This window comes from Mobula birostris, chromosome 31 (genome assembly GCF_030028105.1).
Source record: "Mobula birostris isolate sMobBir1 chromosome 31, sMobBir1.hap1, whole genome shotgun sequence".
Classification (NCBI taxonomy): Eukaryota; Metazoa; Chordata; class Chondrichthyes; order Myliobatiformes; family Myliobatidae; genus Mobula; species Mobula birostris.
Window position 1 is genome coordinate 36,455,584 of NC_092400.1, and position 22,048 is coordinate 36,477,631.

Consider the following 22,048-nt stretch of genomic DNA (forward strand, 5'->3'; position numbering starts at 1 on the left):
CCTGCCTATCCTCCCTCACACACTGTCTACTAGCTTTCTCTATTTGTGAACTAACCTCCTCTCTCCTAGTCTCTTCAATTTGATTCCCACCCCCCAACCATTCTAGTTTAAAGTCTCCCCTGCACCAAAAGAGGTCCCAATGATCCAAAAACTTGAATCCCTGCCCCTGCTCCAGTCCCTCCGCCACGCATTTATCCTCAACCTCATTCCATTCCTACTCTCACTGTCGCGTGGCACAGGCAGTAATCCCGAGATTACTACCTTTGTCGTCCTTTTTCTCAACTCCCTTCCTAACTCCCTATAGTCTCCTTTTAGGACCTCTTCCCTTTTCCTACCTATGTCATTGGTACCTATATGTACCATGACCTCTGGCTCCTCACCCTCCAACTTCAGGATCTCTTGGATGCGATCAGAAACATCCTGGACCCTGGCACTAGGGAAGCAAACTACCATCCGGGTCTCCGCCCACAGATTCGCCTATCTGACCCCCTAACTATCGAGTCCCCTATTACTACTGCCCTCCTCTTCCTTTCCCTACCCTTCTGAGTTACAGGGCCGGACTCTGTGCCGGAGACACGGCCACTGTTGCTTCCCCCAGGTAAGCTGTCCTCCCAACAGTACTCAAACAGGAGTGCTTATTGTCAAGGGGCACAGCCACTGGGGTACTCTCTGGTACCTGACACTTCCCCTTCCTAACCGTGATCCACTTGTCTGCCTCCCGTGGCCCCGGTGTGCCCACCTGCCTGTAACTCCTCTCTATCAACTCCTCACTCTCCCTGACCAGACGAAGTCATCGAGTAGCAGCTCGGTGCACCTGGTGCAGATGTGGACGTTCGGGAGGCTAGGCGACTCCAGGACCTCCCACGTCCGACACCAAGAACAAGCTGCCCTCACACTCATACTTCCCCCTTTCCTCAAATAACAGGAAAAATTGAAAACTAAGCCTACTTTGCCTCGCCTGTTTCCGCCTAAGCCCGTTGAGCTAAAGTCCTTAAGCCTTCACTCTGCTCCTGGCTCACTCCGCTGTCCACGAAACAACGCTGCCCACTGTATAAGGCTGTGTTCCTTTTAAATCTTCCGCGCTTCACTGCCTGACGTCACACGCCTGCGCAGTCCCGCCTCTCTTAACTCCAATGATAAGAAAAAAAAATCAAAATGGCTCCCGCCGCACTCCCACTCCGATTCTCAGACTTCCTTCTCCGAATTCCTACACTTTGCCTCCTGCCAATCAGCCTCTGCTTTATCCATGCCAGAATCTTTCCTGTAATACCATGGGTTCAAAATAGCTTCATGTGTGGCAACTTGTCAAAGATCTTCTGAAAATCCAAGTACACAACATCAACTGATTTTCCTTTTCTATCCTACTTGTTATTTCTTCAAAGAATTCCAACAGATTTGTCAAGGTTTTCACTTGAGGAAACAATGCTGACTACGGCCTTATTTTATCATTTGCCTCCAAGTATCCCGAAACCACATCCTTAACAATCCACTCCAATATCTTCCTAACCACTGAGGTCAGACTAACTGGCCGATAGTTTCCTTTCTTCTGTCTTTATCCCTTCTTGAAGAGTGGAGTGACATCTGCAATTTTCCAGTCTTCTGCAACCATTCCAGAATCTAATGATTCTAGAAAGATCATTACAAATGCCTCCACAATCTCTTCCACCACCTCTTTCAGAACCCTAGCGTGTACACCATCTGGTCCAGTTGACTTATCTACCTTCAGACCTTTCAGTTTCCTCAAAAACCCTCTGCATAGTAATGGTAACTTCACTCACTTTATGACCCCTGATAAAGTCATTACTGCAATCACTGTTTCCTACCCAGACAGGGGTCAAGCCCATGTGTCATTGGTCACCGCAGAGATCTTCTTCTGGGCAGTCCATAAAGGTAATGGGTGATTTGCATTCACTCCGGGTTGAGATGGCAAATTAGGCCAACGTGGGAATCATTACTCTGCCACAGATAGACAGCATATGAGGTGGGGCTACAGAGGATTTCTCTGCAGTTCTAATGCACAATGGCAAGATTATGAACATGGTGCCCAATGTTCCCTCTCAACTCTGGGAGTCAGAATCCAGAGGTTCCAGAAGTCAGTGGGGATGTTGCTTGTTCCAGCACATCTTGGAATCTTGTGCTGCATAGATTTGCCATCTGAGCAATGTGATCATTTGAGATTGCCTGATATCTACCAAAGAGAGGGAAAAGACTGGGGAAGATGTAACAGGCCAGTTTAAGGTCAGTAATTTACCTTGGACACCATTGCTGAAATGAAGCCAGAAATTAGTGGGGCATCTCAGCAGATTAAATGATATAATTGGATAGCTATATGGACAGGAAAGGAATGGAGGGTTATGGGCTAAATGCAGCTCGGTGGGACTAGGTGAGAGTAAGAGTTTGGCACAGACTAGAAGGGCCGAGATGGCCTGCTTCTGTGCTGTAATTGTTATATGGTTATAAAAGATAAATGCTGGGGCCAATGCTTCATACTGGCTGATGTCTGATCTCTTTTATACAATCCGACATGCTGTCCTGTACAGGTATTCACAATGGAGGGAGACAGGCACTAGTAGCACAAGATGCTGAAGTAGGTGCTGAGAGTGGAGTGCGAAATCCAGCTGTTCATAGATCAGATCTGAAATGCTACCGGAAATCTGGGGAAAAAAAAATCAGAAGATGCTGAAAATATTTAGGGGGCTGGAGAGAGAAACAGGAGTGGGTATTTCACATCAATCATCTTTGATTAAAACAAAGGGTTAAAAATGAGACTGGGGAGCAGACACAAGAAAAGGGAAAGTCTATAATAGGGTGGAGACCAGGAGCCTGAATGATACATTTTGGAAAGGTACTGGCACCTGAAAGTGTTGTTGGCTCAGTTGTTAGCTTGATGCTCACAGATGGAAAGCGTACAGGGAGCTGGCTAGATTTGAACCCAGGATCACTTGTCTCAAAGTCCAGTGCTGATGTCACTACACCACTGGCCCGAAGTAGCTCCAATACCTACACATAACATCCAGTCGTGCGGAGCTGGGGCATGAAGATATTGCTTCATTAGTCCAGTGCTCACCCCCTTGATGTAACAGATTGCTGGAGGCATCACTGGTATTATCTCTCCATGCTCCTGTGGAGCTCAGTGGGTCCCCAAGGTTTCATATCTATAGAGCATGGGGACAGCAAATTCATTAAAGACTTGCATCCCATTATCCTGCAGGTCACCAGAGAAAACACAGCAGCTTCCACAAAAGGAGATTCACACATGATCAATCGTTAAATTTCACAGTGAACCTGAATAGTTAGTTGTTTCTCTCCCCACATCTTCCGCTCAACAAACTGAGCACGGACTCTGTTATGCATGTTCAAGAGGAACAAGTGTGGACATTCTCCTGTGGTACAGTCATAGCACAGTGGAGGGTTAAAGATGATAAAAATGAAGGCTTGAATTGACCGACAGTCCAATGAGGGCAGGAATGACCTGCTAGGAAGGAGAGCAGGGTTGGCACAATAACACTTTGTTTCACTGAGAGTTCTTCAGTGCCTTGCATTACTACTTGAAAGAGTGACAGTATTTTTCCAGCAGATATTCCAAGCATGCACAGTAATATAGATTTGATATAGTCAGCAACAGGACAAGGAAAAGAGTTCAACAAGCTTATAGAAATCGCTTGGGGCTGGGATCCAAGGAATGTTACAGAAATGCAGGGGGAGACTGTAAGCTTTGACATTTCTTCTACAAATAGGACAAGATATTCATTCTAAATATAATCAAGCAATGATTGCAAGGTTCATTTTGTTCCCTTGATACAGGAATAAACACTACTTACAAAATATGGTGCACCAACTTGGGACAGAGGCAAGTACTACCAAAAACTCGAATTTCTAATCTCTTTCTTCCTCACGCCTCCCGCACATTCCCTTTGTTCCTTCTACCACCACAATCCAATTATTTATGTTCCACCCTTCCTCTTTGCAATTGTATTGTAAAATTATCTGAATCAGAATGATGCAGAAAGTATTAGACAACTTTGTGCAGTCATTCAACAGTGCAAAATGGAGCACCATATGGACCATTTCAACACCACAGTTTTTGGCAGCTATGCTGTTGTTTTTTTAAGTTTAAGATTTTGGAATACTAATTTGTTTTGAAGTTGGAATGCTGCCTTGTCGATTTTCCCCCCATGAGAAGGTTTCACATCTGCTGCACATCGACTAAATTGCGCTAGGGTTGTTTGCATTTCAAAATAAACGACAGGGCTATCCTGCTTCTTTTAATCACGCCATGTCCGATGGGATCTTAGCCGGATGACAACCCCATCTGGTTGCTCAAGGCCATTGTAAGCCTGCAAGATAACTAATTCCTGATCCCATGTTTCACCTCCATCACCCAAATGAAAATGCCACAGACTTAACTCATCTGCTGGTTTAGATTCTGTCTCTCCCTCACATTGGCTTACCTTTCAATTTCATTCTCTCTTACGCTCTTAGCGTCTGAATTAAGACCAGCTGTACTTGTCACAGGTACATTGAAATATACGGTGAAATGCATCATTTGCGTCAAATCACATCAGCAATGACTGTGCTGGCAGCTCGCTTCCAGCGCCAACATGACACACCCACAAATTACCAACTCTAACTGTACATCTTTGTAAAGTGGGAGGAAACAGAAGCACCCAGAGGAAACCCACATGGTCATGGGGACAAAGTACAGACAGCAGAGGGAACTGAACCCTGATCTTACAGCTGGCACTGTAATCGCGTTACGCTGACCACTATGTGACTGTGCTGCCCAGAGATACAATGTGGAACAAGCCCTTCCGGCCCAACAAGTCACAGCACCTATTTAACCCCAGTCCAATCACAGGACAATTTACAATGGACAACCGGTACGTCCAAGGACTGTGGGAGGAAACTGGAGCATCCGGAGCAAACACACAGAGTCACAGGAATGCCTTACAAACTCCTTACAGGCAGCGTGAGAATTGAACTCCAAACTCTGATGCCCTGAGCTGTAACATATAGTGCTAAATGCTACTTTGCTGTGCCTCTGAGGAAATAGTTTCCACAATCCTTACTCAATACATTATTCATTTTTACGTCCTTGTACAAAAAATACAAAGTTAACAGGCTGCTACAGTTAGCAAACAGGAAGACACACAGTGTGCAAGATCTCCTTGCAGGCATGAAGAAGCTCTTTTGTTGCAGTTATGCAACTGGTGTGGTACTACACACTACAATGGTCTTGCTTGAGGAAAATACAACTGTCTTCACGCTGTTGCAATGAATTAATTAATTCTATCTCACACTAATAGAGATTGAATACAATGGACCCAGATTCTCTGGGGTTTAGAACAATGAGACATGATCCCATTGAAACTACTAAATCCAAAGAGGTCTAAATGCAAAATGATAATTCCGTGCTTCAATAATCTCAGGATTATTCTCAAAAGTTTAAAATTTCAGGATAAAACTTAGCAGTGAGGAGAAAATACTTCAGAGGGGATCACACATGTCTGGAATTCTTTACTCAGAGTCTGTGGATATTTAATTACATTCAAAGCCCAGATTTATAGTTACCAAAGGAAACAGAACGTCATGGATGTGATGGGAAAGTTAATGAAGAACTTCAGATATAATTTTATTGATTATAGAACAGATGCAGAGGCGTAATTACATGGCGTAATTCAGCTCCTGTTTCTGTTGATTTGACTCTAAATTCATTCCTTCAGTCACAGGATATGGGCATTACTGGACTGACTGGCCCATTTAAAACCTGATTGGGAGGGTCTGGAGTCATATATAGTTAAACTAAACAAGAGTGGCAGATTTTCTTCCCTGAAAAGATGTGAGAAAACCAAATGGGTTTTTATAGAGCTGGCTCTATCCAACACAGCAAGTAGCCCTTCAACCCATCTGGTCCACACCAGAGCGAGGTCATGGACTGTCCCTGCCGAGCCACGATCTCACTCATTCACACCCACCCTCACGATGCTCCCCTCTTAGATGTCAGTTATAGTCAGCAACACTACTTCAGCAGCTTACAGAGGACAAAGTACCATTGTAAATGTTATTGCTGACAGCCCACAATCAGGTGGCAGGGTGGAAACATATCTCTACCAAAGGAGGTGTAAGGCATTCCTTCCCTCCACTAGCCTGCAGGCCAGGTGAAGCCATGGAAGCAGATGGAGGATGGTTGTCTGTGCAGCTACCCAGGCTATGTGACCACTGACTCTAGGCAGACAATCTCTGAAGAGTATTGATCATGGGTCACCCATCTTGTAAAGACACTGCTCAGAAGGCGGTAATGGTGAACCGCTTTTGTAGAAAAGTTTACCAAGAACTTTTCATGGCCATGGAAAATCCATGATCGCCCACGCCATAGAACACAGCATATAACGAATGAACGAACCCACAATATAAAAAATAAGGGGATAAGAAGGGATATCCACATCATAGGTGAAGGTCAAGGATGGTTTGAGGACATCCACATCTTGGAGGTTAGGGGACAAGTAACCGAACAGAGAGGAAACATCATACTCTTGTGCTCTGTTCCAAAATATGGTGACAGTCCCTCTTCCACTTCTGACTTGTAAAACTCTGGCTGCCATTGTGTCTTTGATCAATGGTCCTGGCCTTCCAATACTAAATCAGTACTAGAATTACATTGCTACAGCCCCCCTTGTAGCAGTCTCACATACAGCACGACTACTATGTCGACTCAGGCCTAGGGGGCCAGCGTCAGGCAGGAATATCAATTCTTAACCTCTCCCCATCCAGTTAAAGCCTCATGTTGTCATCAGATCTGCCCCCTGGAGCAGGGGTTCCCAAACCTTTTTACGCCATGGGCCCCTGTGGATGGCAGGGGTTGAGGATCCCTGGAGTGTGAGAGTACTGCCCTGTCTCAGTCAATGCAGAAGGTCAAACAGATAATTATTTTACCTTCGCTATCTGTCAGCACCTCCATCCTGCCACTGAACATGGCTTTCAGCATGGTATCCTGCTTGGTCAGTGTCTGCATGGTTGTGTAATAGAGAGCACCTCCGACGTTCAGCTTCACGTACTTGGAGCTTGGGCTCGCCCCTTTGAAAGATGTGGTACGGGTGGATGCTGCAGGCACTGGACTCACCGCACTTTCGCCAGACATTCTCTCTTCCTGTGTGGACATACTAATATTCAGTTACAATCCCCTTCAACCAAATGGACATTCCCTCCACCCATTCAACATTAAGGGAACAAATTCATATTACAATATAATTTATGCAAAATCCTTTCAGGTAAAAGCCCCATCGTGACATTGAACCACATAACCCTTGACGAAAGTTATGGGTACATGATTTTAATTTATTATTGTTGAGTTTAGATCTTTGATCTCTCTACCCAACAGCATGCAAAAGAATGCAATGGATATTGGATTAGAATGTAGAATTGTTATTTTCTAGTATTTTCCTTGTGGCTTAACTTTTTAGCTGATTCTGTTGTTTCTAGAAGTTTCTCAGTGTATCTGAAGCAGATGTCACACTGCTTGAATCTGGCTCAGAATCGGATTTCTTGTCACTGCCATTTGCCATGAAATTTGTTGTTTTGCGGCAGCAGTACAATGCAATACATAAAATCTACTATAAATTACAATAAGAAACAAAGATTCAATTAGTAAAAATTAAATTTGCAAAGAGAGCAAAATAATTTAATAAGTTAATAGTTATCAGAATCAGGTTTATTATCACCGGCATGTGACATGAAATTTGTAAACTTAGCAGCAGCAGTTCAATGCAATACATAATCTAGCAGAGAGAGAAAAAAAAGTAATAAGTAAAATACACCATAATAAATAAACAAGTAAATTAATTATGTATATTGAATAGATTATTAAAAATGTGCAAAAACAGAAATACTGTATATTAAAAAAAAAGTGAGGTAATGTCCAAAGCTTCGAAGTCCATTCAGGAATCGGATGGCAGAGGGGAAGAAGCTGTTCCTGAATCACTGAGTGTGTGCCTTCAAGCTTCTGTACCTCCTACCTGATGGTAGCAGTGAGAAAAGGGCATGACCTGGGTGCTGGAGGTCTTTAATAATGGACGCTGCCTTTCTGAGACACCGCTCCCTAAAGATGCCCTAGGTACTTTGCAGGCTAGTGCCCAAGATGGAGCTGACTAGATTTACAACCTTCTGCAGCTTCTTTCAGTCCTGTGCAGTAGCCCCTCCATACCAGACAGTGATACAGCCTGTCAGAATGCTCTCCACGGTACAACTATAGAAGTTTTTGAGTGTATTTGTTGACATGCCAAATCACTTCAAACTCCTAATAAAGTATAGCCACTGTCTTGCCTTCTTTATGACTACATCAATGTGTTGGGACCAGGTTAGATCCTCAGAGATCTTGACACCTAGGAACTTGAAGCTGCTCACCCTCTCCATTTCTGATCCCTCTATGAGGATTGGTACGTGTTCCTTCATCTTACACTTCCTGATGTTCACAATCAGCTTTTTCGTCTTACTGACATTGAGTGCCAGGTTGCTGCTGCGACACCACTCCACTAGTTGGCATATCTCACTCCTGTACGCCCTCTCGTCACCACCTGAGATTCTACCAACAATGGTTGTATCATCAGCAGATTTGTAGACGGTATTTGAGCTATGCCTAGCTACACAGTCATGGGGTAGGTTTTAAATAGAACCTTTAAGCAATCACATTTAAGGTGAGTGAATTCCAGAGTACAAGCTCGAGGGCTGAAGGTACAACTGGCTCTAGTAAGACAGAAGGCAAGGCAGTGACACATGTAGGAGGGAAGCAATTACAGACACAGGCAAAGCTCTGAACAGTCCGGATGGTCCCTGTAATCTGACTCAGTGCTGGAAATAATGGAACACTCGTGTTATTTGACCCTTGAGACCTGTAAATGCACCAAAACCAGTCAGTCAGACTGAAGAACTATTTTACATGTACAAGGCCAAGATCAGCCCAATCTCAGGACCCACAAGGGAAGGGGTTGGGGGTTGGGGGGAGTTGTGGGTCTGCAGTCCTGGCTGGCCTCAGCTGGTTATTGTTTTAGATGTGCGCAGAGGCACTGTTAAAATGTTCAACTGGTCAATCAAAAGAATTCAATTCCAAATGGATTACCAGCAGGCCTCACTGCACTATGCTCCCTGAAGCAGCCCAGATGCTTCCACATCTGTATTTGTAACAATCTCCGTTTAGATTTCACCTTGGTGGGAAGTTAGCGTAAAGCTAATACAGCACCAGTGATGCTGTCACTGTAAGGAATTTTTACATTCTCCACATTGACCGTATTCTCAAGACACACAGGGTAGTATGTTAAAAGGACACACGGTATTAATTGGGTGACGTGGGCTCGTTGGTTCTGATGGACCTGTTACCGTGCTGTAACGCGAAAGAAGATAAATCGCATTTGTGCTCAGTCTTTCAATGCCATCCTTGAACACTGATGTGCCAGCATTCCACAAACCTACCAAAATCAACAGCCATTCATCCTGTGAAGAGTGCCAATGGCAACACAATAGCTCACGTTTCAGGGGCACCACATGGTTCCGTAGTAAAGAATAACAGTCTGCACAATTAACCAGGCACTATCTGAATTGCAACAGTCCACCAATGTGTGCCAGCTGTGACTCGTGGTCAGACAGTTGTGGGTAAAAGCCCGAGTCCAGAGGCAAGCACAATACTGAGGCAGTGGTGCAGATGGGATCAATGTAAACTTTGCCTTCTCTCCTAAGGGGGAAAAAAGTCCGAGCAGCAAGGTTAACTCTGCTATTTTGACCTGTATCTGTTTCTTGATTAAACACCACTAAAAGGTCACATTGATGCTTGTGGCTCTTACTGCACAAAATGGCAGTCACATTTTCAACATTACAACAATGACAGTAACTTGGGATATTGAGGTTATGAATAGTGCTGAAGGAAGTCAAGTCCTGATATCTATTTAACTAGAGTTTGGCTGCCAATTGAACAGGTGGTCAAAAACTGGAACTTGGAAGTGAAGAAAAGGGACTGTTTTAAAGCAGTTAGTGTAAGGGTTGGAGAGGCATGAGAAAATATTCTCTCAGGTGGTGGATGGCAAGAAAGCTCATTGTACTGAATAAGTACTGGATGCATACCCGAACTGTAGGATCGTATTGGGAAATGAAATCCTGAAACAAGTTCACAACTTCAAGTACCTTGGATCATGGGTAACATCTGATGGCAAATGCAAAACAGACATAAAAGCAAGAACAGCAATGGCAAGAACAGCATTTACAGAAATGAGAAACATCCTAACGAACAAGAAAATAGCAATTGACATCCACCTTAGAACCCTCAGCTGCTACATTCGTCCTATATTGATGTGTGGCTACGAGTCATGGCCCATCACAAATGCAACTGAAAAAAATCAATGCAGTAGAGATGTGGTTCCTCAAAGAATGCTATGCATATCATATACGGACAGGATAACCAACGAAGAAGTTCCACAGAGAACGAAAACAAAACATAATTTTAAAAAAATCAGAAAACAGCAATCAAAATTCTTTGGACACATCATGCGAAGAGAGACATTAGAACATTTAGTTACAACTGGAAAGCTGGAAGGAAAAAGCAGAGGCAGACAGAGAATGAAAATGATAGATGGAATAACATCGTGGTTAGAAATAGGGGAGGCAACAATTACAGTTTGGAGGGTCAGGGACCATGATGGATGGAGAGACATGATCGCCCACGCCGAACGGCAAAGCACCTGAATGGATGACGCATACATGTAAAGTCAAAGTTAAATTTATTATCGAAGTACGTATACAAAGTAAGTTACCACGTGCTACCCTAAGATCATTTCCTTGCAGACATTTTCAAGAAAATAATCAATAGAATTTATGAAAAATTATAATAAAGACTGACAAATAACCAATGTGCAAAAGAAGACATTGTTATTTACTGAGAACATGAGTTGTTCACACTCTTTGAAAGTAAGTCTATAGGTTGTAGTCCAAGTTCAGAGTTGTGATGAGCGGAGTGAAGTTATCCACATTAGTTCAAGAGTCTGGCGGCTGTAGGTAATAACTGTTCCTGAACCCAGTGGTGTTAGACCCAAGGTAGTTGTGAGAAGAGAGCATGGCCTAGGTGCTGGATGGTGAAAAGACAGGAACTCCAGTGGAGGAAGGAAGATCACTCTTCCGGCTGATGTAAACATGATGGGCAGAATGGCCTCAGTTCTGTCATCCTCTTCTCTAATTTTACAAGGAATTAGTCAGTAGAGCGCCACCATATCAGCTTTTGGGACCACTCAGCCTTTGCCTTTTCTACTGTGCAGAACCACAATGTTTAACTATCCGTTACGGACTCTAACACGTGCAAGGCAATCTGGCTTTACAGGAAGTGAAAAGCAAACGATTTTTGTCTCAGAAACATATTGCAGGAAGTCACAACACAAAAGAAACCAGGGCAGCTTTGAGAAACAGTGAACACACAAGTGACCAGTGCTTTTGTGTGGTAACTGAGTTGCTGTAATGGTAGGGCACTGGGGAGCGCGGCAGAACAAAGAGATCTGGGAATACAGGTCCATAATTCTTTGAAAGTGGTGTCACAGGCAGATAGGGTCGTAAAGCAAGCTTTAGCACATTGGCCTTCATAAATCAAAATATTGAGTACAGGAGATGGGATGTTATGCTGAAGTTGTACAAGACATTGGTGAGGTCTAATTTGGAGTACTGTTTGCAGTTTTGGTTACCTAACTGGAGGAAAGATGTAAACCAGGTTGAGAGAGTATAGAGAAAATTTTCAAGGATGTTGCTGGGTCTGGAAGGGCAGAGTTATAAGGAAAGATTGAATAGGTTAGGACTTTGTTCCTTGAAATGTAGAAGATTGAGGGATTTGATAGAGATATACAAAATTATTAGGGCAAATGCAAGGTCGCTTTTTCCAGTGAGGTTGGGTGGGACACGAGGTCATGAGATAAGAGTGAAAGGTGAGAAGTTTAAGGAGAGCACGAGGGGAAACTTCTTCACTCAGAGGGTTGTGAGAGTGTGGAATGAGCTGTCAGCAGAAGTGGTCCATGTGAGCTCGATTTCTACATTAAGAAAAGTTTGGATAGATGGATGGCAGGAGTACGGAGTACAGGTCTATGGCAGCGGCCCCCAACCACCGGGCCGCAAAGCATGTACTACTTGGCCGCGAGGAAACGATATGATTTGGTGATATGAGTCAGCTGCACCTTTCCTCATTCCCTGTAACGCCCACTGTTGAGCCATTATGCATGCGAGGTCATTACCCACGCGTCATCCATCTCAGCGCGGGAGGGAGATCAACTCCTCGAGCTTGCAAATGATGGTGGGCTGAAAAGTATGTTTGACATAACATCTCTGCCGGCATTCTGGATCAAAGTCAAGGCTGAGTATCCTGAGACAGCCACGAAAGCACTGAAAACGTTGCTTCCATTTCCAACATATCTCTGCAAAGAGGAGTTTTCTGCAACGAATGCAACAAAAACTAAACTGCGGAATAGACTGGACATAAGGAACCTCCTTCGAGTATCGCTGTCTCCCCTCATCCCTCGATGGGACTGTCTTGTTGCAGGGAAACAAGCCCAGGGCTCCCACTGATTCAGCGATATTGGTGTGTTGCAATGATTTTGTATGTTCATACGGGGAAAATATGCGCTGTGCGTTTAATATCCAAACGTTAATTAAAATGTTATGATGCTGTTGACTTATAAGTGACATATACAGTAATTGACTTAGCGCTATATTCATGCGAGGAAAATATGTGCTGTGCATTTAATATTAAATTCCTTAGATAAACCCTTTTAGAAACGAAATTGAGCGTATTAGCCACTAAAAAGTGACTTGTAGTTGACTGACCTTCTATATTCCAGTCGTGATTAATACCCCCCTCCCCGAACAGAATTGCCAAAAACCATTTGTAGGAAAAAAAAAATCGGCACGTACACGCATGTGCAAGTCACACATACGCACACAGGTGCCTGTGCAAGGCTTCATGGTAATTGTAGTCTTCTCGGGGTAAACACAACGTATTTGACGGTTACTCTTGTCCGTTGGCAACCCTACCCCCCCACCGACCCAGCAAGAATATTGTCAATAATAAACGGGTCCGCAGTGCAAAAAAGGTCGGAGACCCCTGATCTATGGGACTAGGCAGTGTAAACAGCTTCGTACGGACTAGATGGGCTGAAGGGCCCATTTCTGTGCTGTACATTCCTATGACTCAACAACTATCACAATGAACCTTGTCAAGATCACAAGGTTTCAAAAAAGGTACTGTAACTCCTCACTAGGGACACGTATCAAATCAATATATATGAACAGCAATCCCTAGAGGTCTCGAGGTACCTAACCAAGGTCTGGATAATAATGCTTCCAGCCCACAGCAAGTCTTTAAGCTTGTGGATACAGTCCTTCGCAACAAAAAACAACAATGAATTATCAAGATACAACTGCATTGGAGCAGATAGGAGGGCTCTACAACAGGTAGTTAAAACCGCCCAACACATCACCAGCACGTGCCTACCCACCATCAAGAACAAACACACAGAAAAAGGCCAGCAATATCACAACAGATCCAACCCACACTGCTCATGGACTGCCTGTCCCACTCACAACAGGGAAGAGACCCCACAGCGTTCATACTAGGAGCACTAGGCTCAAAAAGCAATTACTTCCTACAAGCCACCATACACAAACACATCACCAAGCCCCACTTTACGTACAGTCTATACAGTTACGTGTACATTGTGTTGTATAGAATTGTTCTTATATATTTATTGTGTTCTTTATGTTTTTTTTAATCTGCTGCATTGGATCTGGAGTAACAATCATTTTGTTCTGCTTACACAGGTATCGTAAAGAATGACAATAAACAACCTCGAATGCGTGCAGCATCAATGATGCAAATTGACCACTACACTCACCTTCTTTAATATAGTGACTCAAACGTTTCAAAAGTAACATTATGATGTATTTGGTATATGGATATGAAAAACTTATTTCTTCTTTGTTGTAACACACACAAAATGCTGGAGGAACTCAGCAGGACAGGCAGCATCTATGGAAAAGAGTAAACAGTCATTTCCGACAAAGGCCCTTCATCAGGGTTGGCTGCTCCCTGTTTGACTGTTCTCTTTTCCACAGATGCTGCCTGGCCTGCCGAGTTCCTCCAGCATTTTGTGTGTGTTACTTAGGATTTCCAGCATCTGCAGACTTTCCTCTTTGTTGTGGTTAGTTTCTTGCATCATTGCCAAAGGCTCTTCGCAGAGGTTCCTCAAATCACTACTGAAAATCGTTCAAAAAAAAAAAAAGCCCTTTCTCAACTCCTCAGAAGGATGTAACCACAGCTCATGCAAGGAAATAATTGCAGTGCCGTCACATCTAATGCTGCCAGAAAGAAATGTAGTTTAACCGCTTACTCTGAAGTGCCATCAATATTGCTAAATCGGAGACACAACAGATGGGGAAAGAGATGGAAAATGCGAGAAAAATCCTTTAATGCAAAATGTAGTACGGTCTTGAATTCTCTGCCTACTCCAGAAAAGGAATAGGGTGAATGCTTGACTGTGCAGGGAAATAGGGAATGATTCTGGTTAAACAAACAGCACATACTTAATGGGCTAAATGATTTCCCTCTGATCCACAACATATCAATAAATTCTATGATTTGAATCATGCCTATCAAACAGAATAAAACACTGCAGCAGAGGGGAGCAGGTAAGGCTGGTCCAACAGTCTTACAATGAGCTTTCTGTCTTCCTCTCATCAACAGCATCAAATTAGTATGAATATTTATAGCAAGCTCATGAAATCATCTTTAAAGTCACTCAGCGTCACATAATACATTGCTACATAAGAGAGTTAGGAGTAATGAGATGTGCTAAAGGGGTGAGTGGCAGTAAAATACATCACGAACACGAACATGGTGCACCTCAGGGGTGTGTGTGTGTGTGTGTGTGTGTGTGTGTGTGTGTGTGTGTGTGCGCGTGTGCACACGCGCGCACTGCTCTACTCTCGACACCCATGACTGTGTAGCTTGGCACAGCTCAAATGCCATCCACAAATTTGGCAATAATATAACCATTGTTGGCAGAATCTCAGGAGGTGATGAGAGGGTGTACAGGAGCGAGATATACCAGCTAGTTGAGTGGAGTCATAGCAACAATCTTGCACTCAATGTTAATAAGACCAAAGGGGTGTCAGGGAGGGGTAGCACCTCTGGTGGGGGAACATGTCATGTTCTTTTCAGGGTGGTTTGTCCACCTTTGGTCCCCACCTGGCACTCAGTTCTCACCTGTGGCTCCTCGTAGCTGTTTGCATGCGACAGCGGCCACACCCCAGGCAATGGCTTCGACCAGCCGGCTAAAACAGGTGAGGGTAGCCGACGGGTCTCAAACCCTCGGTGTGATAGGGAGTTGTCTATCCCAGCATGTGAAGACAGACTCCGGCGGATTGAGCGGATGAGACCAGTGGAAGGTCCAACGGTCAAGAAGGCGGTCTCTGCAAGCGTCGTGGAACGTGTAGAGCCGGACAAGACACAGAAGACGTCCTGGTCATCCACTGCGCCTAGTCCCATCTCCAGCCGTCTAGACTCTGTCTTGCCACTGGATCCAGATGGGAATTGGGAAGAGAGAGTGAGGCTGACGCTGCGCAACTCTCCCTCACTTAAATCCAAATCACACGCTAGTCTCGACACCATCAGCGGTGTTGAGATCTTCATCGATGACGATGGATGAACCTTTTTTAATAAGACCAAACACCTGATGGTAGACTTCAGAAAGGGTAGAACAAGGGAACACAAACCAATCCTCGGAGGAATCAGAAGTGGAGAGAGTTCCTGGATGTCAACATCCCTGAGGAAGCAACCTGGTTCCAACGTATCAATGCAACTATAAAGGATGCAGCTAAATGTACCATGGGAGCATTCTGACTGGCTCCATCGCCATCTGATATTGGGGGTGGGGGTGGAGTGCTGCTACAGAGGATCGAAGTTGCAGAGAGTTATAAAATTAATCAGCTCCATCACAGGTATGAGTCTCCGTCATATCCGAGTTTCAGTATCAGCTTTTTCCTCCTGCCATCAGATTTCTAAATGGACACTGAACCCATGAATACTACCCCAGTATTTCTTCTAAAAAATGTTTTTAGCACTACTTATTTTAACATTATATACACACACACAACTACTGTAATTCAGCTTTTTTTCTATATTTATCAAGTATTGCCTTGTACTGCTGCCGCAAAGTGAACAAATTTCATGACATATTAACCTGTTTTTTTATTTTGAATCCCATAATCTGGTATCCTATCTAACACATGATAGTCATAGGCCCTTCAGCCCATCTAAACTGCCCACTGGCATCGACCTGCACCCAGAGCACAGACCCCCACGCTACTGCCACCCATCTACCTATACAAACTTCTCTTAAACGTTGAAATCAAGTTCGCGTGCACCACTTGAGCTGGCAGCTCATTCACACTCTCACCACCCTCTGAGTGAAGAAGTTTTCCCTCATGCTCCCCTTAAACTTAGCCCATGACATCTGAATGTTGTCTCACCCAACCTCATTGGAAAAAGACTACCTGCATTTACCCTACCTGTACCCCTCATAATTCTGTACACCCTTCAAATCTCCTCTCAATCTTCTACTTTCCAATGGGTAAATTCCTAACCTATTCAATCTTTCCTTATACCTCAGGTCCCGCAGACCTAGCCACATCTTTGTAAATTTTCCCGGTACTCTTTCAATATTTTTACATCTTTACTGCAGATAGGTGACCAAAACTGAACACAATACTCCAAATTAGGCCTCATCAACATCTTATAACTTCAACATAACATTCCATCTCTTGTACTCAATACTTTGATTTATGAAGGCAAATGTGCCAAACGTTTCCTTGATGACCCTATCTACCCGTGCTGCCACTTTCAATGAATGACGGACCTGTATTCCCAGATCTCTGTTCCGCAGCACTCCCCAGTACCCGACCGTTCACTGTATAAGACCTACCCTGTTGGTCCGACCGAAGTGCAACACCTCACACTTGTCTGCACTAAATGCCAGCTGACATTTTCCCAGCTGTTCCAGATCCTGCTGCAAGCTCTGACAGACTTCTTCGCTGTCCACTGCACCCCCAATCTTGGTGTCATCCCCAAATCTGCTGATCCAGTTAACCACATTATCATCCAGATCGTTGATATAGATGACAAACAACAACAGACCCAGCCCCGCTCCCTGTGGCACTCCACTAGTCACAGGCCTCCAGTCAGAGAGACAACCATCTACTACCACTCTCTGGCCTCTCCCATGGAACCAATGTCTAATCCAATTTACAACTCATCCTGAATGCCAAGTGACTGAACCTCCCATGTTGGACCTTGTCAAATTGCTTGCTAAAGTCAATGTACATAACATCCACTGCTTTGCCTTCATTAACTGTCCTGGTAACTTACTTGAAAAGCACCAAGATTGGTTAGACACGACCTACCAAGCACAAAGCCATGCATGTCTACCCAAATACTCATATCCGGTCCCAATAACTTACCCACTATTGATGTCAGGCTCACTGGCCTAGCCTATAATTTCCTGTTTATTTTAGAGCAGTGGAACACCATTAGCTATCCTCCAATCCTCTGGTACCTCACCTGTCATGAAGGATGATTTAAATATTTGTGCTGGGTCCCTGCAGCTTCTGCACTTGCCTCCCAAGGTCCAAGGGAACATGATGTCAGGCCCCCGGAATTTATCCACCCTATTTGCCTCAACTATGCCCAATCAACTAATACACAATCCTATCCAAGTAACACATCCATCTTTTCTCAATGAAAATTCTAACACATAAACAGACCCCTATGCAAATTAATTGTACCAGCAGTACATTTTTGCTATGATGAAACCAAAAATGGTAGAAATATTCATCAGCTGCAGAGAAGCAGAAGGAACAACTCAATGAGCCAAGTCCGAATAAAAGGTCAGCAATTTGAAATATTAACATGTTTTTCTCTCCATTAATGTTGCCTGAGCTGCTGTCTGCTTCCAGGATTTTTGATTTTACTTTAGAATAAGCACTGACAGATTGACTCTTTAAACTGTGAATCTTTTTCTGAGATCAGCCCAAGAACAAGTTTTGTAAAATCTGTCAAGCTTCACACGTTACCAACATCTTGCTTAACTCTTTATCACTAAATTCCAAACAGTCACTCACTGTAAAAATAGTTGAGCTGTTTCAAACACACACCTAGGCTCTGAGCAACCGTGAATTTAACTTCTTTCAATATGAACATTAATACCTTTTGACAATTTGGCTACTGAAGTACAGAACTCCACATGACTGAATGCAATATCAATTTCTCTTAAAACTTATAAATTCATGCACATATGAAAACAGTTGCGTATTTGAAACAGACAGCGAAAGTAGATACAGAGCAGGAGGAATGGGTGCTCAGGGGAAAGAATTGTGTGTGCCAGGGGAAGGGTGGTTGGGGAAGGGGTGGGTCGGGGATGAGGAGGGTGTTGCGGAAATAGATGGAGGGGGCGAGGAGGGTGTTGGGGGAATAGATGGAAGAGACAGGGAGGATGTTGGGGGAAATGGAGACAGGACGGGGAGGGCGTTGAGGGGAACTGAGGCAGGGGACCGGGAGGGCGTTGGGGGGAACGGAGGCAGGGGGACCGGGAGGGCGCTGGGGGGAACGGAGGCAGGGGACCGGGAGGGCGTTGGGGAGAACGGAGGCAGGGGACCGGGAGGGCGTTGGGGGGAACGGAGGCAGGGGACCGGGAGGGCGTTGGGGGGAACGGAGGCAGGGGACCGGGAGGGCGTTGCGGGGAACGGAGGCAGGGGACCGGGAGGGCGTTGGGGGGAACGGAGGCAGGGGACCGGGAGGGCGTTGGGGGGAACGGAGGCAGGGGACCGGGAGGGCGTTGGGGGGAACGGAGGCAGGGGACCGGGAGGGCGTTGGGGGGAACGGAGGCAGGGGACCGGGAGGGCGTTGGGGGGAACGGAGGCAGGGGACCGGGAGGGCGTTGGGGGGAACGGAGGCAGGGGACCGGGAGGGCGTTGGGGGGAACGGAGGCAGGGGACCGGGAGGGCGTTGGGGGGAACGGAGGCAGGGGACCGGGAGGGCGTTGGGGGGAACGGAGGCAGGGGACCGGGAGGGCGTTGGGGGGAACGGAGGCAGGGGACCGGAGGGCGTTGGGGGGAACGGGGGCAGGGGACCGGGAGGGCGTTGGGGGGAACGGAGGCAGGGGACCGGGAGGGCGTTGGGGGGAACGGAGGCAGGGGACCGGGAGGGTGTTGGGGGGAACGGAGGCAGGGGACGGGGAGGGCGTTGGGGGGAACGGAGGCAGGGGACGGGGAGGGCGTTGGGAGGAACGGGGAGGGCGTTGGGGGGAACGGGGAGGGCGTTGGGGGGAACGGAGGCAGGGGACGGGGAGGGCGTTGGGGGGAACGGAGGCAGGGGACGGGGAGGGCGTTGGGGGGAACGGAGGCAGGGGACGGGGAGGGCGTTGGGGGGAACGGAGGCCGGGGACGGGGAGGGCGTTGGGGGGAACGGAGGCCGGGGACGGGGAGGGCGTTGGGGGGAACGGAGGCCGGGGACGGGGAGGGCGTTGGGGGGAACGGAGGCCGGGGACGGGGAGGGCGTTGGGGGGAACGGAGGCCGGGGACGGGGAGGGCGTTGGGGGGAACGGAGGCCGGGGACGGGGAGGGCGTTGGGGGGAACGGAGGCAGGGGACGGGGAGGGCGTTGGGGGGAACGGAGGCAGGGGACGGGGAGGGCGTTGGGGGGAACGGAGGCAGGGGACGGGGAGGGCGTTGGGGGGAACGGAGGCAGGGGACGGGGAGGGCGTTGGGGGGAACGGAGGCAGGGGACGGGGAGGGCGTTGGGGGGAACGGAGGCAGGGGACGGGGAGGGCGTTGGGGGGAACGGAGGCAGGGGACGGGGAGGGCGTTGGGGGGAACGGAGGCAGGGGACGGGGAGGGCGTTGGGGGGAACGGAGGCAGGGGACGGGGAGGGCGTTGGGGGGAACGGAGGCAGGGGACGGGGAGGGCGTTGGGGGGAACGGAGGCAGGGGACGGGGAGGGCGTTGGGGGGAACGGAGGCAGGGGACGGGGAGGGCGTTGGGGGGAACGGAGGCAGGGGACGGGGAGGGCGTTGGGGGGAACGGAGGCAGGGGACGGGGAGGGCGTTGGGGGGAACAGAGGCAGGGGACGGGGAGGGCGTTGCGGGGAACGGAGGCAGGGGACGGGGAGGGCGTTGGGGGGAACGGAGGCAGGGGACGGGGAAGGCGTTGGGGGGAACGGAGGCAGGGGACGGGGAGGGCGTTGGGGGGAACGGAGGCAGGGGACGGGGAGGGCGTTGGGGGGAACGGAGGCAGGGGACAGGGAGGATCTCGGGGGGAATGGAGGCAGGGGACAGGGAGGGAGTTGGGGGGAATGGAGGGAGGGTGTTGGGGGAAATGGAGGGAGGGCGTTGGGGGGGAATGGAGGCAGGGGACGGGGAGGATCTCGGGGGGAATGGAGGGAGGGGACAGGGAGGGAGTTGGGGGGAATGGGAGGGTGTTGGGGGAAATGGAGGGAGGGCGTTGGGGGGAATGGAGGCAGGGGACGGGGAGGGCGTTGGGGGGAATGGAGGCAGGGGACGGGGAGGGCGTTGGGGGGAATGGAGGCAGGGGACAGGGAGGGAGTTGGGGGGAATGGAGGGAGGGTGTTGGGGGAAATGGAGGGAGGGCGTTGGGGGGGAATGGAGGCAGGGGACGGGGAGGATCTCAGGGGGAATGGAGGGAGGGGACAGGGAGGGAGTTGGGGGGAATGGGAGGGTGTTGGGGGAAATGGAGGGAGGGCGTTGGGGGGGTATGGAGGCAGGGGACGGGGAGGGCGTTGGGGGGAATGGAGGCAGGGGACGGGGAGGGCGTTGGGGGGAATGGAGGCAGGGGACGGGGAGGGCGTTGGGGGGAATGGAGGCAGGGGACGGGGAGGGCGTTGGGGGGAATGGAGGCAGGGGACGGGGAGGATCTCGGGGGGAATGGAGGCAGGGGACGGGGAGGGCGTTGGGGGGAATGGAGGCAGGGGATGGGGATGAAGGCAGGTGGTGGGGTTGGAAGGGAGGCAGGGTCCGGGAAGGGTGGAGAGGCAGGGAACGGGAAGGCGTTGAGGGTGTGGTGGCGGGGTCGGGTGAGGGCGTTGGAGAGTGGGAAAGATGTGGAAGTTAGAGAGGGCAGGGCGTTGAGAGGGTGTGCGGCGGGGGAGAGAGAGAGAAATTCCCCTTCCTTCCCCCGGGCCTACGACTTCCACCACGCCCGCCATCCCATTCACCATGAAGCTGCCGTTCGCTTCCGCCCACAAACTTTCTTTCTGTCCCTAGAAGCAGAACCACGACCCCTTTCCAACACCTCACGTTTCCACCTTTAACATTAAAACAAAAACTTTCCAAGTTTTCGTCTCACCATCAACCCGCCACTCCGCTCCCAGCGATCGGCAAGCGCACTTCCGGTGACACCACCTCACTTCCGCCCCGCTCGATGGCACACCGAATTTGCTTCTCTCTTTGTGTCATTTCCGCCCCGCTTTGTTGCGCACAGAATTTATTCCTCTCTGTGCGTCATTTCCGCTCCGCATCAAATCAGTTCGATAGGTTAATTTCTCGCGGGGCCTATTACGCATATATTAAACCGGTCCCCAATGTCTTTCCTTTGCAGATGCTGCCTGACTAGCTGAGTCTTTGAAGTAATTTCTATTTTACTTTTTATCGTACAATCTCAACTCTTGCTTTTGGAATTATTTTTTCTAAGAGGAAATACATCGAGGAGTCAATGGCGAGATCCACAAAACGAACTTGCCCAGCCTCTATCTTCCATAAACTTTAACTTATTCAAATTACTGCCATTTGTATCTTCAATGTTTGGCTTAGAGTCAAACAGCATCTAAGCTCAACTGGACCAGGATTCCATTTGGCCCATATCCCTGTGCTGTCAGAGTACCACACCATCTCTAAACCTTTCTTATCCCTGTGCCAGTCCGTACCACATCATCTCTAAAATTTTTTTAATGTAATTTATTTTTTAATGAACTGC

General features: G+C 47.6%; 1 protein-coding gene across 3 annotated transcripts in view; it reads right to left on the reverse strand.

Annotated features, from left to right (window-relative positions):
• The window catches only part of kctd10 (potassium channel tetramerization domain containing 10), a 46,418-nt gene extending 24,946 nt beyond the window's left edge, over window positions 1-21,472 (reverse strand). Inside the window, exons 1-3 of one of the 3 annotated variants that reach the window (XM_072247591.1) lie at window positions 21,422-21,444; window positions 7,454-7,610; window positions 6,934-7,147 (exon numbers count right to left, since the gene is read on the reverse strand). In XM_072247591.1, the coding sequence (XP_072103692.1) occupies window positions 6,934-7,138 (205 nt within the window). In that variant the 5' untranslated portion in view covers window positions 7,139-7,147; window positions 7,454-7,610; window positions 21,422-21,444. Of the gene's footprint in view, window positions 1-6,933; window positions 7,161-7,453; window positions 7,611-21,421 lie in introns of all 3 variants that reach the window. The other 2 variants (XM_072247590.1, XM_072247589.1) reach the window with 2 other exon arrangements.
• Between the last annotated feature and the right edge of the window lie 576 nt (window positions 21,473-22,048).